This window comes from Caretta caretta, chromosome 2, assembly GCF_965140235.1.
Source record: "Caretta caretta isolate rCarCar2 chromosome 2, rCarCar1.hap1, whole genome shotgun sequence".
Lineage (NCBI taxonomy): Eukaryota > Metazoa > Chordata > Testudines > Cheloniidae > Caretta > Caretta caretta.
In genome coordinates this window covers 58,387,625-58,400,987 of record NC_134207.1, presented here as the reverse complement: position 1 = coordinate 58,400,987, position 13,363 = coordinate 58,387,625, and the positions used below count along the sequence as shown (strand labels likewise).

The window sequence follows — 13,363 nt, the reverse complement described above, 5'->3', positions numbered from 1 at the left end:
AGTTTAGTACCAACCGCAAATTTGCTGAGAGTGCAATCCACACCATCCTCCAGATCATTTATGAAGATATTGAACAAAACCGGCCCCAGGACCGACCCCTGGGGCACTCCACTTGACACCGGCTGCCAACTAGATATGGAGCCATTGATCACTACCCGTTGAGCCCGACAATCTAGCCAACTTTCTACCCACCTTATAGTGCATTCATCCAGCCCGTACTTCCTTAACTTGCTGACAAGAATACTGTGGAAGACCGTGTAAAAAGCTTTGCTAAAGTCAAGAAACAATACATCCACTGCTTTCCCTTCATCCACAGAACCAGTAGTCTCATCATAGAAGGCGATTAGATTAGTCAGGCATGACCTTCCCTTGGTGAATCCATGCTGACTGTTCCTGATCACTTTCCTCTCCTCTAAGTGCTTCAGGATTGATTCTTTGAGGACCTGCTCCATGATTTTTCCGGGGACTGAAGTGAGGCTGACTGGCCTGTAGTTCCCAGGATCCTCCTTCTTCCCTTTTTTAAAGATTGGCACTACATTAGCCTTTTTCCAGTCATCCGGGACTTCCCCCATTCGCCACGAGTTTTCAAAGATAATGGCCAATGGCTCTGCAATCACAGCCGCCAGTTCCTTTAGCACTCACGAATGCAACTCGTCCGGCCCCATGGACTTGTGCACATCCAGCTTTTCTAAATAGTCCCTAACCACCTCTTTCTCCACAGAGGGCTGGCCATCTATTCCCCATGTTGTGATGCCCAGCGCAGCAGTCTGGGAGCTGACCTTGTTAGTGAAGACAGAGGCAAAAAAACCATTGAGTACATTAGCTTTTCCCACATCCTCTGTCACTAGGTTGCCTCCCTCATTCATTAAGGGGCCCACACTTTCCTTGGCTTTCTTCTTGTTGCCAACATACCTGAAGAAACCTTTCTTGTTACTCTTAACATCTCTCGCTAGCTGCAGCTCCAGGTGCGATTTGGCCCTCCTGATTTCATTCCTACATGCCTGAGCAATATTTTTATACTCTTCCCTGGTCATATGTCCAACCTTCCACTTCTTGTAAGCTTCTTTTTTATGTTTAAGATCCGCTAGGATTTCACCGTTAAGCCAAGCTGGTCGCCTGCCATATTTACTATTCTTTCGACACATCAGGATAGTTTGTCCCTGTAACCTCAACAGGGATTCCTTGAAATACAGCCAGCTCTCCTGGACTCCTTTCCCCTTCATGTTAGCCCCCCAGGGGATCCTACCCATCCGTTCCCTGACGGAGTCGAAGTCTGCTTTTCTGAAGTCCAGGGTCCGTATCCTGCTGCTTACCTTTCTTCCCTGTGTCAGGATCCTGAACTCAACCAACTCATGGTCACTGCCTCCCAGATTCCCATCCACCTTTGCTTCCCCTACTAATTCTTCCCGGTTTGTGAACAGCAGGTCAAGAAAAGCTCCCCCCTAGTTGGCTCCTCTAGCACTTGCACCAGGAAATTGTCCCCTACACTTTCCAAAAACTTCCTGGATTGTCTATACACCCCTGTATTGCTCTCCCAGCAGATATCAGGAAAATTAAAGTCACCCATGAGAACCAGGGCGTGTGATCTAGTAGCTTCCGCAAGCTGCTGGAAGAAAGCCTCATCCACCTCATTCCCCTGGTCCGGTGGTCTATAGCAGACTCCCACCACTACATCACTCTTGTTACTCACACTTCTAAACTTAATCCAGAGACACTCAGGTTTTTCTGCAGTTTCGTACCGGAGCTCTGAGCAGTCATACTGCTCCCTTACATACAGTGCTACTCCCCCACCTTTTCTGCCCTGCCTGTCCTTCCTGAACAGTTTATAACCATCCATGACAGTACTCCAGTCATGTGAGTTATCCCACCAAGTCTCTGTTATTCCAATCATGTCATAATTCCTTGACATCACCAGGACCTCCAGTTCTCCCTGCTTGTTTTCAAGGCTTTGTGCATTCGTATATAAGCACTTGAGATAACCTGCTGATCGCCCCTCATTCTCAGTATGAGGCAGGAGCCCTCCCCTCACAGACATTCCTGCCTGTGCTTCCTTCCGGTATCCCGCTTTCCCACTTACCTCAGGGCTTTGGTCTCCTTCCCCCGGTGAACCTAGTTTAAAGCCCTCCTCACTAGGTTAGCCAGCCTGCTCGCAAAGATGCTCTTCCCTCTCTTCGTAAGGTGGAGCCCGTCTCTGCCTAGCACTCCTCCTTCATGGAACACCATCCCATGGTCAAAGAATCCAAAGCCTTCTCTCCAACACCACCTGCGTAGCCATTCATTGACTTCCACGATTCGACGGTCCCTACCCAGGCCTTTTCCTTCCACGGGGAGGATGGACGAGAACACCACTTGTGCCTCAAACTCCTTTATCCTTCTTCCCAGAGCCACGTAGTCCGCAGTGATCCGCTCAAGGTCATGTGGTACTAACACTTAACAGCTGATGCTGCATACAACACTGTAGTACTGTTGAATTGTACATTTAAGGCAACTGACAAACATTAAATGCACACAATTTTATTTCTATTAAAATTATTTCATGTTAATATTGTGACATCCTATGTGTTAGTGAATTGTCCCGGACTAATAACGCATTATATGAAAAGCCCCTTGAATCAGGTTCATTGTAGAATATTCTTAATGACTTAAACAAAAGTGTAATATACATGTTAGTGTACATGTGATAATTCATACCTTAGCTTTAATGCAAACTTGTGTGGACAATCCAGCACAACTTTAGAGATGAATACAAAATGTAAGTAATAAAGTAGCTCAGTAACTCTAATTATTTTAAAGAAAGAAAACCCATACACTTACCACAGGAAGAGGGCACCCTTCTTCAGTAGAAATTGGACAACCTTTTCATGACCATTTTGGGCTGCCAAGTGAAGGGGAGTCATTCCCTTCTTATCACCTTCATTCAAAAGCCTTGTGTCATTCATGTCTCTGAGAAGTCGCTGACAGGTGTTGATGCGCCCATAGCTTTAAAAGATTAACGTACAAGTTAATACTGAGAAAATCTGGATGGATAAAATGGCATTGATACATTGTGTAGACTGCATCACTTACCTGGCTGCAAAATGCAATGGAGACTTCTTGTCTCTACTTTTAGAATAGACAGAAACATTCAAGTCGAGCAAGCTATTTACAGAGAAGGGCACTCCTTGTCTGCATGCATAATGTAGTGGAGTGCACCCCTCGTCATCTTCTTCCACTACAAAATCTTTAATATGTTTCATCTGTTGGCAAATGGAAATGGTTGTATACATATTACCAATGTTACTAGTTAGTTAGCAGTAATTTTCTGTCCTAGTTAGTTAGCAGTAATTTCCTGAAGCTACATTTAAAAAAAAATCTTTATGGAACTTTAAGAAAGATAAAATTAAAACAACAAAAACAAGAGAGCGTTTTAAAAATATGTATGCTGATTGATGGTTTTCAGTGAATTCACACTTCACAAGAAGAACTCAGCAACTTGCAGTATTGGGCCCTCAAGCTCTGTATTTATCCACAGAACAGGTACATACAGGAAGTACAAGATTCTCTTACACTGCCACACCATGCACCTCAACCACATTAGGGAGGAAAATGAAGGCATGTCAGCCTACATGCCTCCTGAATATTTGGTCTCTCTGTGGGGCCATTAAGAAAGAGGCCAGTGAGGATGTTGGTAATTTTGCAGTGTGGACACCTGCAAAGCCATCAGTAGGTGAAAAAATTTGGTCATAAATTACCTGAGGCTAAATTTGCCCACAGTAATACAGAGAGGCAGAAACTGAACTCCTGTGCAAGTGGGAGCAGCTGCACTACAGCGGAGATTCAATCTCAGGAGGTGGGAGACAGCATTTGCCAACACCGTTCTCCGGGGAATTCAAATGGAAGTGAAGACCTTTACAGAAGACGTGTCAAACTTATTCAGAGGAATAAATTCTGTTTAATTGTGTTCCATGGGCTGGGGTATAAATTTAGGAGTATGTATTCCCCACAGTATACAGTGGAATGCCCACTGATGTCAGTAGGTTTGCACAGAGAGCAATAGGAGAATTGAGTCTTTAGGTAGTAATGAAACATTTAGTTATTTATTCAATGCCTCATTGTCACATTCACTACTCAGTGAGGGAATATGCTTCCCTTGAGGCATCACTATTTCTGCTTTGTTTCAGAGTAACAGCCATGTTAGTCTGTATTCGCAAAAAGAAAAGGAGTACTTGTGGCACCTTAGAGACTAACCAATTTATTTGAGCATGAGCTTTCGTGAGCTACAGCTCACTTCATCAGAGCTGTAGCTCACGAAAGCTCATGCTCAAATAAATTGGTTAGTCTCTAAGGTGCCACAAGTACTCCTTTGATTTCTGCTTTGTGTTTCTCTTCCTTCCCGTCCTTTCTCTTTCCCTCCTCTAATTTTGTGAGTTTCCTCTTTTCTCTGCATTTCCCTTCCTGCGGCAACTTCCAATTCCCAGTCCAGTGTACTTCACTCCCAGCTCCTAACCCCATTCCATCCACTGAAATAATCAGTGATTAAATAATTTTAAAAGTTGACAATGTGACATGCAAGTATCATCATTGTTCTTTAAAGTTGATTCTCCAATCAGATTAATATGGGGAGTTCACACCTCTGACTCATGGTTTCAAGCTGTCTGCACATTCAGGCAGATATAACTGCAGCAGTTATACTCGGCTCACATCTGAAAAGTTATCTCTGCAGCTATGAGGGCTAGAAACTTACTATATTTTCTTTAAATGAAATCTTAGATTCCAGAGAATCTGAATATTTCATGTGGCCCATATAAATACATCAAACAGGCCAAATGCAGAATTATGTTTGATACTCCTGTTTTAAAATATGGCTGGGGATTTACTGAAATCCAGGCAATGGAGACTTCCTTAAGAATTTGCTGCAGCATATCCCAAGGTTTGAGTGCCTCTTAATGGGCAAAGTAGGAGAAAAGGTTCTATAATATATTGCTAATCTCCTGAGCCATTCAATCCCCTGGCAGCAAATAACTTTATTCCTTTGCCTGCCAGAGAGATCCGTATTATTGGCTTGGTCATGTTTATTTTTATATTTGTATCTATTTAAATTAACCTGTGGGGACAGTGAGGTGAGTTTACAAATAAAATGAATTTCCATAAATGTTCTGGAAGAAAAGAGAATCCTTAAACTGTTGGACAAAGATATTGAATTCACCAGAGAAAGATACAAATAGATCCTCACTGTACCTGCAGAAATTTCTCATCCAGATGTTGTAATCCTCCAGGCTGCAGTACTGTCAAGTGCAAGAAATTCCGACCAAGCTGATCTTTTAGAGAGATATTTGCTCCTAAATAAATATGGAGATAAATACTAGCAATTCAAAACTACTGGCCTCTGATAACTAGCCATGTTTGATTAAAATACACACGCTAAAATGAAATTAAAAATACAATTATTTCAGCCAATACAACAACAAATATCACACCAAGACTTCGACTGACTCTAAGCTTTCAATTTCCAGTAACGTATGAATTTCATTTGTTCCACTGCAGCACTCAGATTTATAGGAGTCTAATATTTGGAAACGTTGAGCCTCCACAACTGCTGGTGTGAATGGAGGCTGCATGATCAACACCTCTAAATATATCAGGTTCATAGTGTACTGCTGCCATAGTCATATTGTTTCAACTGGAAATCTATGTTTTAATATCAGTTTACTTCCGTGCTGTTATATGAATAATCTATTATAACATAATAATAGCTGGGCAACACAGAAATGGAGTGTCTTGCTTATTGGAAGCAAGAGAGTGTCTTTCTAAAGTCCATAATAGTTTTACTATAAGCTTTCTATTTAAAAAAAAAGAATTGTTGTTAATAAAAATTAATGTTATAAATACTAATGAGAGAAATACTCATAAGAATATTTACAGTAGCTTACTCTTAAAAATGTGGCAACTGACAATTAAAGATGAACCTTCATTAACGGTGCAGTAGTTAGTAAAGTTTCAGGTGACACTACACTGTGACCACTTACTGCAGTTTAGGTTTAATACTTAAAATCCATTAATGGTCAGAAACTTGACCATGTCAAAGTGGTATCTTCATGTTCAATAATTCTGTTCCCTCTCTGTGTACTCAGTAGTGCAGAGCTGCCTTGAGCTTGTGGAGAGTGCAGGGGGAGTGCACACCAACCCTTAGGAGGGTGCAGCATGTGCTTTCCTTCCACAGCCCACACACTCTGTAGGTTGATGTGGAGAGGCAGGGACATGGCCCTGCCTCCTCCTTTCCCCTTCTGAGGATTTAGCACTGTAGAGGGTGCTAGCATGGAGCAGTTCATGTGTTCACTTGTGCCTGCTATCTAGGTAGGGGGCTTGAAGAGGAGTCCCTTGGGAAAGAATCTTAACTTGTATGGACCCTTCTCAGAACCCGCCCCCCAACCCCCATGTAATACTTGTTTGATCCTTTGTACCTTTTGAGAGTAGTAAATTCACAATTTTCCATGATGCACAGGAAGTAGCCAGCAGAAGTGGTGACCGACCCTCAATGTCAACACTATCAATATTTGCTCCCTGCAATGAAAAAACCCAGGTTTATCATAGATTCATGAACAAATTCTGTTTAGCAATAAATTGTAAACTGAGCAGAATTACAGGCATGGTTAGACACTTTCACATGCTTTAAATTATGTAAGTTCAATAAACAAATTCCTTCTTAATTTAAATGAATTTAGGTCAAAGTTTTCAAACTCGAGTGGCTAAGGTTAGGTATCTAAATCCATATTTAGTCATCTAAATAACAGCATCTTGATTTTAAGAGGTGCTGAGCTGGGGAATATCAGGTCCTTTGTGTGGAGTTAGGCAAGGCCGGATTTAGGGGCAGGTGACCAGCTAGGTTGCTGGGCTTGGGGGGTGCCAAGCTTGGAGTGCTGGTTTTGTTGTTAGTGACAAAAGGGAAAATAGAATGTTTGAAGTAAAATGTTTCAGGTATTCTGTATCTGGATTCATTTTTCATTAACATCCTAGAAAGTTCTGGACCGTTGTAGAATCTTGTGGAACCTTCCAGACTTTCTGAGAACTATATTTTCCTTGAACCTCCTAGAATGTTGTCAGCCATGCCCTCGTGGTACATAAGGGGCAGGGCGTCGCCAATCAGTCAGTTAGTGAGATATAAGCGTGAAGTGAAGTGAATGTCCAGCCGCAATAATGTGAACCTTGCTTTATTGTGTAACTGTGAAAGTGTACTTGTGTTTTAAGATTTGAAGAGTGTAAGTAGCAATTAATAAAGGACATATTTAATGATGATAGATATCTACCAAACCCCTACGCAATAATATAAAAGAAATACTGTTACCTCTTCTGACATGCTTAACACGTAATGTTTGATGACTTTCTAAGACTGTGGAACATAGACTTTTGCTCTCCCTAATACTGTCTCTTTTCCCCCCGTAGAAAATAAAAGATGCCCCTGAAGAAGCCTTCAGGAGCTCAGTATAGGAAGCAAAAAGCTCAATTGCAATCTAGTTTGCAGCAAGGGGCAAATTTGATGGGAAAATATCTGAAACAGAACAATATAGACTGGGCTTTAGGTAGAAGCAATCGTCCCAGTGCAGAAGAAATTGAAGAGTGAAGTATAAATGATGGAAGTCATATTAATAAGGAATTAGCAGATTTACATGAAGATAAGTAATGGAAATGTGAGGAAAGTTATGGAGAATCGTCCAGTTTTCCTGACAAGCTAAAGGAGAGTGATGAAAAAGAAGAATGTGGCTCACATGAAAAGGAGAGTAATAACAAAGAAAAATCTGGTTTACATGAAAAGAAGAGAAAATATAAAGAAGAATCAACCTCACATGACTACAGAAACAGTAGTGAGAAAAATTGCACACCACAAATCGATACATCAGATCCTGCTTTATGGCCAGCGATCCTAAACTCTGCTGATATTGATCGTAAAATTTTGAACGGGCCAGGCAAAACTGAAGATATGACGCTTCTAGTAAATGAGCGGAAGTGACATTTCTCAAAGTCACCTTGCGAAAGAGTGCTCGAGAATGGTGAGAAACTGAATTGACAATGGCTAGCTTATTCAAAATCAACTGAGAAAGTGCTCCAGTTTTGTTGCAAAATATTTGACAAGAATGTCAAATCATTGCTTGCACTTTCCAGCTAAAATTACTGACATAACTTAGCTGATGCTCTGAAGCAACATGAAAAGTCACCCAGCCATTTTACAGCCTACTCCAAATGGATGGAGGTTGAGTCCAGGCTCAAGCTGAATAAATGAGTAGATGCAGAAAACCAGTACGTTAATAATGTAGAAACCCATTATTGGAGAAATGTGTTCAAGTGTCTGATCTCAACTGCCCTCTTCCTTGCAAAGAATAATTTGTCTCTCCCGGGCTCGTTGGATAAATTGTTCACTAAACATAACTGTAATTTCCTCGGTTTGGTAGAGCTCCTTGGGAAATATGACACTGTCACGCATGAATACCTACATTGAGTAGTTTGTAAAGAAGCTATGACCCATTCCTGTAGTAAAACAATTCAAAATGAATTGATTGACCTTATGGCAAGGAAGGTGTTTGACAACATATTTATGCGACTCAGCAAAGCAAAGTACTATGCCGTAATAATAGACTGCACTCCTGATATTAGTCACAGTGAAAAGATGTCATTTACAGTAAGATTTGTTGATGACAAGGATGGCTGTATCCAAGTAAAGGAACACTATCTATTTTCCAGTCTGTGGACGACTCTACTGGAAAAGGCCTAACAGAACTATTTATGAAAGTTTTGAAGGAGAATAAAATAAAGCTTTAGGACTGCCATGGCCAAGGCTAGGACAACAGCATGAACATGAAGGGAAGAAACAGTGGTGCTGAGGAAAGGATCTTTGCACTGAATCCAAGAGCTTTCTTCATGACTTGTGGCTACCATTTCCTCAACCTGGTGGTGTCAGATGTAGCATCATCTTCTTCAGATTCAGTATCTCTCTTCGGAGTACTGCAAATAATACACGTCCTATTTTCAGCATGAACTATCAGGTGGAAGATCCTCATGGACAGTGTTACAAATCAGACCCCAAAGCCACTAAGGGACACTTGCTGGGAGAGCCACATTGACAGCGTGAGGCCAGTGAAGTACCAAATGACTGATGCGCTGATGGCAGTGGCACAATCAAGTAAAGCCAAGGCTGGAATGCAATACGAGGCTCAAAGCCCTGGCAAACCAGATCACTAACTTCAAAGTTCTGGTCTCAGTTGTGGTTTGGCAAGATATCCTGTTCCAAGTAAAGCAAGGCGTTGTAAGCAAGGCGTTACAAACTCACTTGATGGACATCGTGACCGCGACTACTTTGATGAGAAGCTGCCTTGATTTCATTGTGGCCTACAGAGACAATGAATTTGAGGATGCCATCACTGCTTACAAAGAAATGGCAGAAAACTTAGGAGTTGAGCCTGTCTTCACGGAAACTTGTATTCATCCGAAGAAGAGACAGTTTGGTTCTGAGGGCAGAGATGAGGTGATGGGAACCTCGGAATAAAAATTCAAGAGTGTTTTTTTGCTCAGTCATTGACATTGTTTGGGTGTCCATCAAAGAAAAGTGTGGATAAATGAAACACCATGAAAAGACCTGGGTTTTTTTGTATGACCTTAGTAAGCTACCAGTGGACAGGAAACCACTCTTGAACAACTGTACAGACCTTCACCAGACACTGACATGTGGGGCATATTCGGAAGTCAATGATAAAACCCTCTATGGTGAATTGGACAATATTTGTCACATTTTGCGACATGAGACACACTCTCCACTCCAAGTTCTCCAATTTATTTCTGAAGCAGAGCTGAAGGACACTTTTTCTAATGTGTGGATTCTGCTCATGCTGCTGGTCATAGCTGCGAGCGGTGAGCGCAGTTTTTTGACGTTTGGGCTCATTAAAACATATCTTCGATTGATGACAGCTGATGTGAAACTGACATCACTTGCTATTTTATCATTTGAAAGTGGCATTGGCTAGTATTTGGATCTCTCTGATGCTGTGCTTCAGTCCATGAGGGCAAAGGTGAGAAAAGTGACCTTTTGAACTCAAGGACTAGGATTAACGTTCTAAGACTGTCACCTACTGTAATACTATTGAATACTGGTCCACCCAATGTTGGTACACAGTTCAATATCTTGATGTTAGTACATTTCAGTTATTCTTAAAATTAAAAAGTTTCTATAAGCTTAGAGAAAATCTTTTTGATTTGTGTACATGTGGCATACAGATTTACAGATCCTAGTGTGCAAATTTATCAACTTATATGACATGGATAAATCATACATGCAAATTGTGCAACAAAGTTATGAAATGGGCTAGAAATGCCATAAAAATAAGGTATTCAAAAGTTTAACAAATGGGGGGGCACCAAAGAGACTCTTCACCTGGGGCGCCATTTGGTCTAGGGTCAGCCCTGGAGTTAGGTGCCTATTTTAATGGACCCAAGTTTGAAAATAATAGACTTAGTGGTCTGGAAATGTACCAAATTTACAGCCCTGATTAATAAGGTTCCCTACCTATCCACATAATAGGCAGCAACTGTGCAAGCCTCTTCCGAACCACCATACCACTGCATTTTACACCTGTCCTGGAGGAATCACATCCAGAAATTAATGTAGTTTGATCTCTATGCCCATTAAATCATTGTCTTCTCTGCTCAGACTGCCAGGGAGTGCAAGTAAAGGGCCAATACGTGGCAGCTTCGATGGTGGATTTTGTGATGTGGACGTTTCTAGAGTTGAGAGATGAACTAATCTAACATCTAATGCAAGTCTGATCTAAAGTCAATTGAAGTGAATGGGAGTCTTTCCATTAATTTCAACTATCTTTGGATCAGGCCCTAAATCACAAGAGAATTATTAACCAAAGCCTGAATCAATATTTAACTTGAGGAATAATAAATCTTGTTGTTCATAGAAAAGTGGTAAGTTGATTGTTATATACATAACGACCAGAAACACCAGGAAGTTATCCAGCAAGGCCATGAATTTCTTAAGGATAACAAATAATTCCCTGCCCCCTGCCTTTCAGTTACTATTCATTCAATAACTTAAGAGGGCAACTGAAAAAAAGTGTTCATTTCTGATAAGCCAATCAAACAGAGATTTTCCTATCCGATTGTCAATCAGAGATTAAATATAGTTTCACATGACACAGCTGCAGTGAGTCATGAGTAGCCATTTACATAAACATTCTGAGTGGTTACCTTTACTCCAGACATTACTATTGTTGACCTCTCAGGAACATGAATTCAACAATATTGTACATCATATATGTTTTAATGTATTTAACAAGATTAAGAGCAGTATATTAAAATATATATTTAACAAGGACATCAGGAATAGAAGATAATGTATATTTATAACATGCTCAAGTTATCAGTGTTCTACAAACCTTGAATTTTCTGACTTTTGTGTAATTTAGTTCTCCTTAACATTACTTTAATGTTATTCCTGCATTTAATATAGGTTTTTTTAATTGAAAAGGGAGACAACGAAAATATGAAAGAAAAGAAGATGAAAAAAAGAATAAAGGGCTAATAAAGAAGCCCCTTAGTGATATAAAATCACTTCAGGGAGAGAAACTTTCATTAAAATGTTCTTAACTCAAGATGCCTTAACTGAGGCAGTCCTTAAGAGAGACATCCTTAACTCAGGAGGTCTTGAGCATGTAAAGAGATCTCAAAGCTAACTTGTCCAGTATACAAACAGAATTCTAAATCATGATAGCCTGAAGTCCTAATGGAAAATGATACAACCAATTCTAAAGCACATTTGTGAACATTTTGACTTTGCTGTTCTGATTTTTTTAAATTACTCACACACAACTGAATGCCTAATATGTGTATGCAATTACATCATTTGTGTGCACAAATCAGATGCTTTCCAATACAGTAGAGACAAAGAACTGTCTATGTGCATATGCAAATACCATAGTTGTGAATATAATTGCACAAGTATTGGATACACAATTGACCACAATTTGCAAATACCCTTTTTAAAATTAGATACATAAAGTTCAAAACATTTAAAATAATGACCTAGATTTTCTTTTTCAAGCTTAATTTGTTTTGCTTCTTAAGGCCCTGATTTAGCAAAACCCTAAAGCATATCAATTTCTGTTCAAGAAATAACTTAAGCAAATGCTTTAACTTGAGTGGGACTTAAGCATATGCATAAGTGTTATGCTGAATCAGGGCCTACATGAGGACAACAAAACAAACCATTAGTTCAATTTTTAGCTGCAGGGCTTGATTCTCCACTGCTTTGCATCTTGTGCAGTCATTCACATTGGGCACGAGTACAAAGTGGGTGTATAATGCTACAGGCGAATTCTGCTTTTGTGGGGATGATCAGGCTCTCATTGTCTAAAACACGACGTATAACTTTATACCTGTTAAGAATGTTTTGACAGCTGCCATTTTTATTTCCAAGTAGAAAAAGCACTTACAATAAGATAAACGTTTATACAAGCTAACATGCCTTAAATGAGATGCGGAGTATTAAAGGATACAAGTGATAATCAAACCTAAAGTCAATATTTCTCTCTTTTTACTATGGAGACAATGGGCAGGATCCTTAGCCATGTTGTGGCAGGAAAGCTGCACTAAACTGGGAGCTCATGAGTCCCATAGAGCAGTGAAATCTCTGACTGACACAATCAGCTCTATACCACCCTTTCCCATTTAACCCTGCTCATATCCAGTGTAGAAGATGCCACAGAAGTATGCAAAGAGAGAGGAAACAGAGGTAACAGCTGAAATGTGCAGTGTTTTGTTGATCTTAGGTGGTACTTTGGGGGTTATTAGAAGACACTGCAAATTACAGGCATCCTGAGATGGTCTTAATTAAGCTCCAAACTGCATCAGGGAGCAAGAAGTGCAAAGACAGCACATAGTCACTGTAATAGAATGCTAAACTGTATTATACTGTTCATCCACTAACCAGCGATGAGTGTATAAATACCTTATGTAAATGACCCTCAGCCATACCTGGAAGACCACTGAAGGATCTTATGATGAACGTATCTGGTGTGTATAAGCAAACTCTGAGCCCTGTCGATACCAGATACAGAAACATTACATGGTGTCAGGAGTAAGATAAGAACAGAAACAGAAAGAAAACAGCTATAAAGGTTGCAGACAGATGGAACACAGCAACAAAGGTTGCAGGATCTCATCAACATGCCAGTTGTCAATGCTCCAGAGAACTTCAGTTTGGATAAACCTTCAGAATGGACAAACTGGAAAAATATTGTGAAAAATTTTGCATTGCTACCAAGCTGCACAAAGAAACTGAAGATATACAGGTATCATCTTTAATTTATGCTATGGGGAAGCAAGCAGATCATAT

General features: G+C 40.4%; 1 protein-coding gene across 2 annotated transcripts in view; it reads right to left on the bottom strand.

The window, feature by feature from the left end:
- Positions 1–13,363, bottom strand: part of TRPA1 (transient receptor potential cation channel subfamily A member 1) — a 64,303-nt gene that overhangs the window by 32,051 nt on the left and 18,889 nt on the right. For both annotated transcript variants that reach the window (XM_048840931.2, XM_075125121.1), the window contains exons 9-12: positions 6,441–6,540; positions 5,218–5,318; positions 3,067–3,236; positions 2,815–2,979 (exon numbers count right to left, since the gene is read on the bottom strand). In XM_048840931.2, coding sequence (XP_048696888.2) covers positions 2,815–2,979; positions 3,067–3,236; positions 5,218–5,318; positions 6,441–6,540 — 536 coding nt within the window. The remainder of the gene's footprint in view (positions 1–2,814; positions 2,980–3,066; positions 3,237–5,217; positions 5,319–6,440; positions 6,541–13,363) is intronic.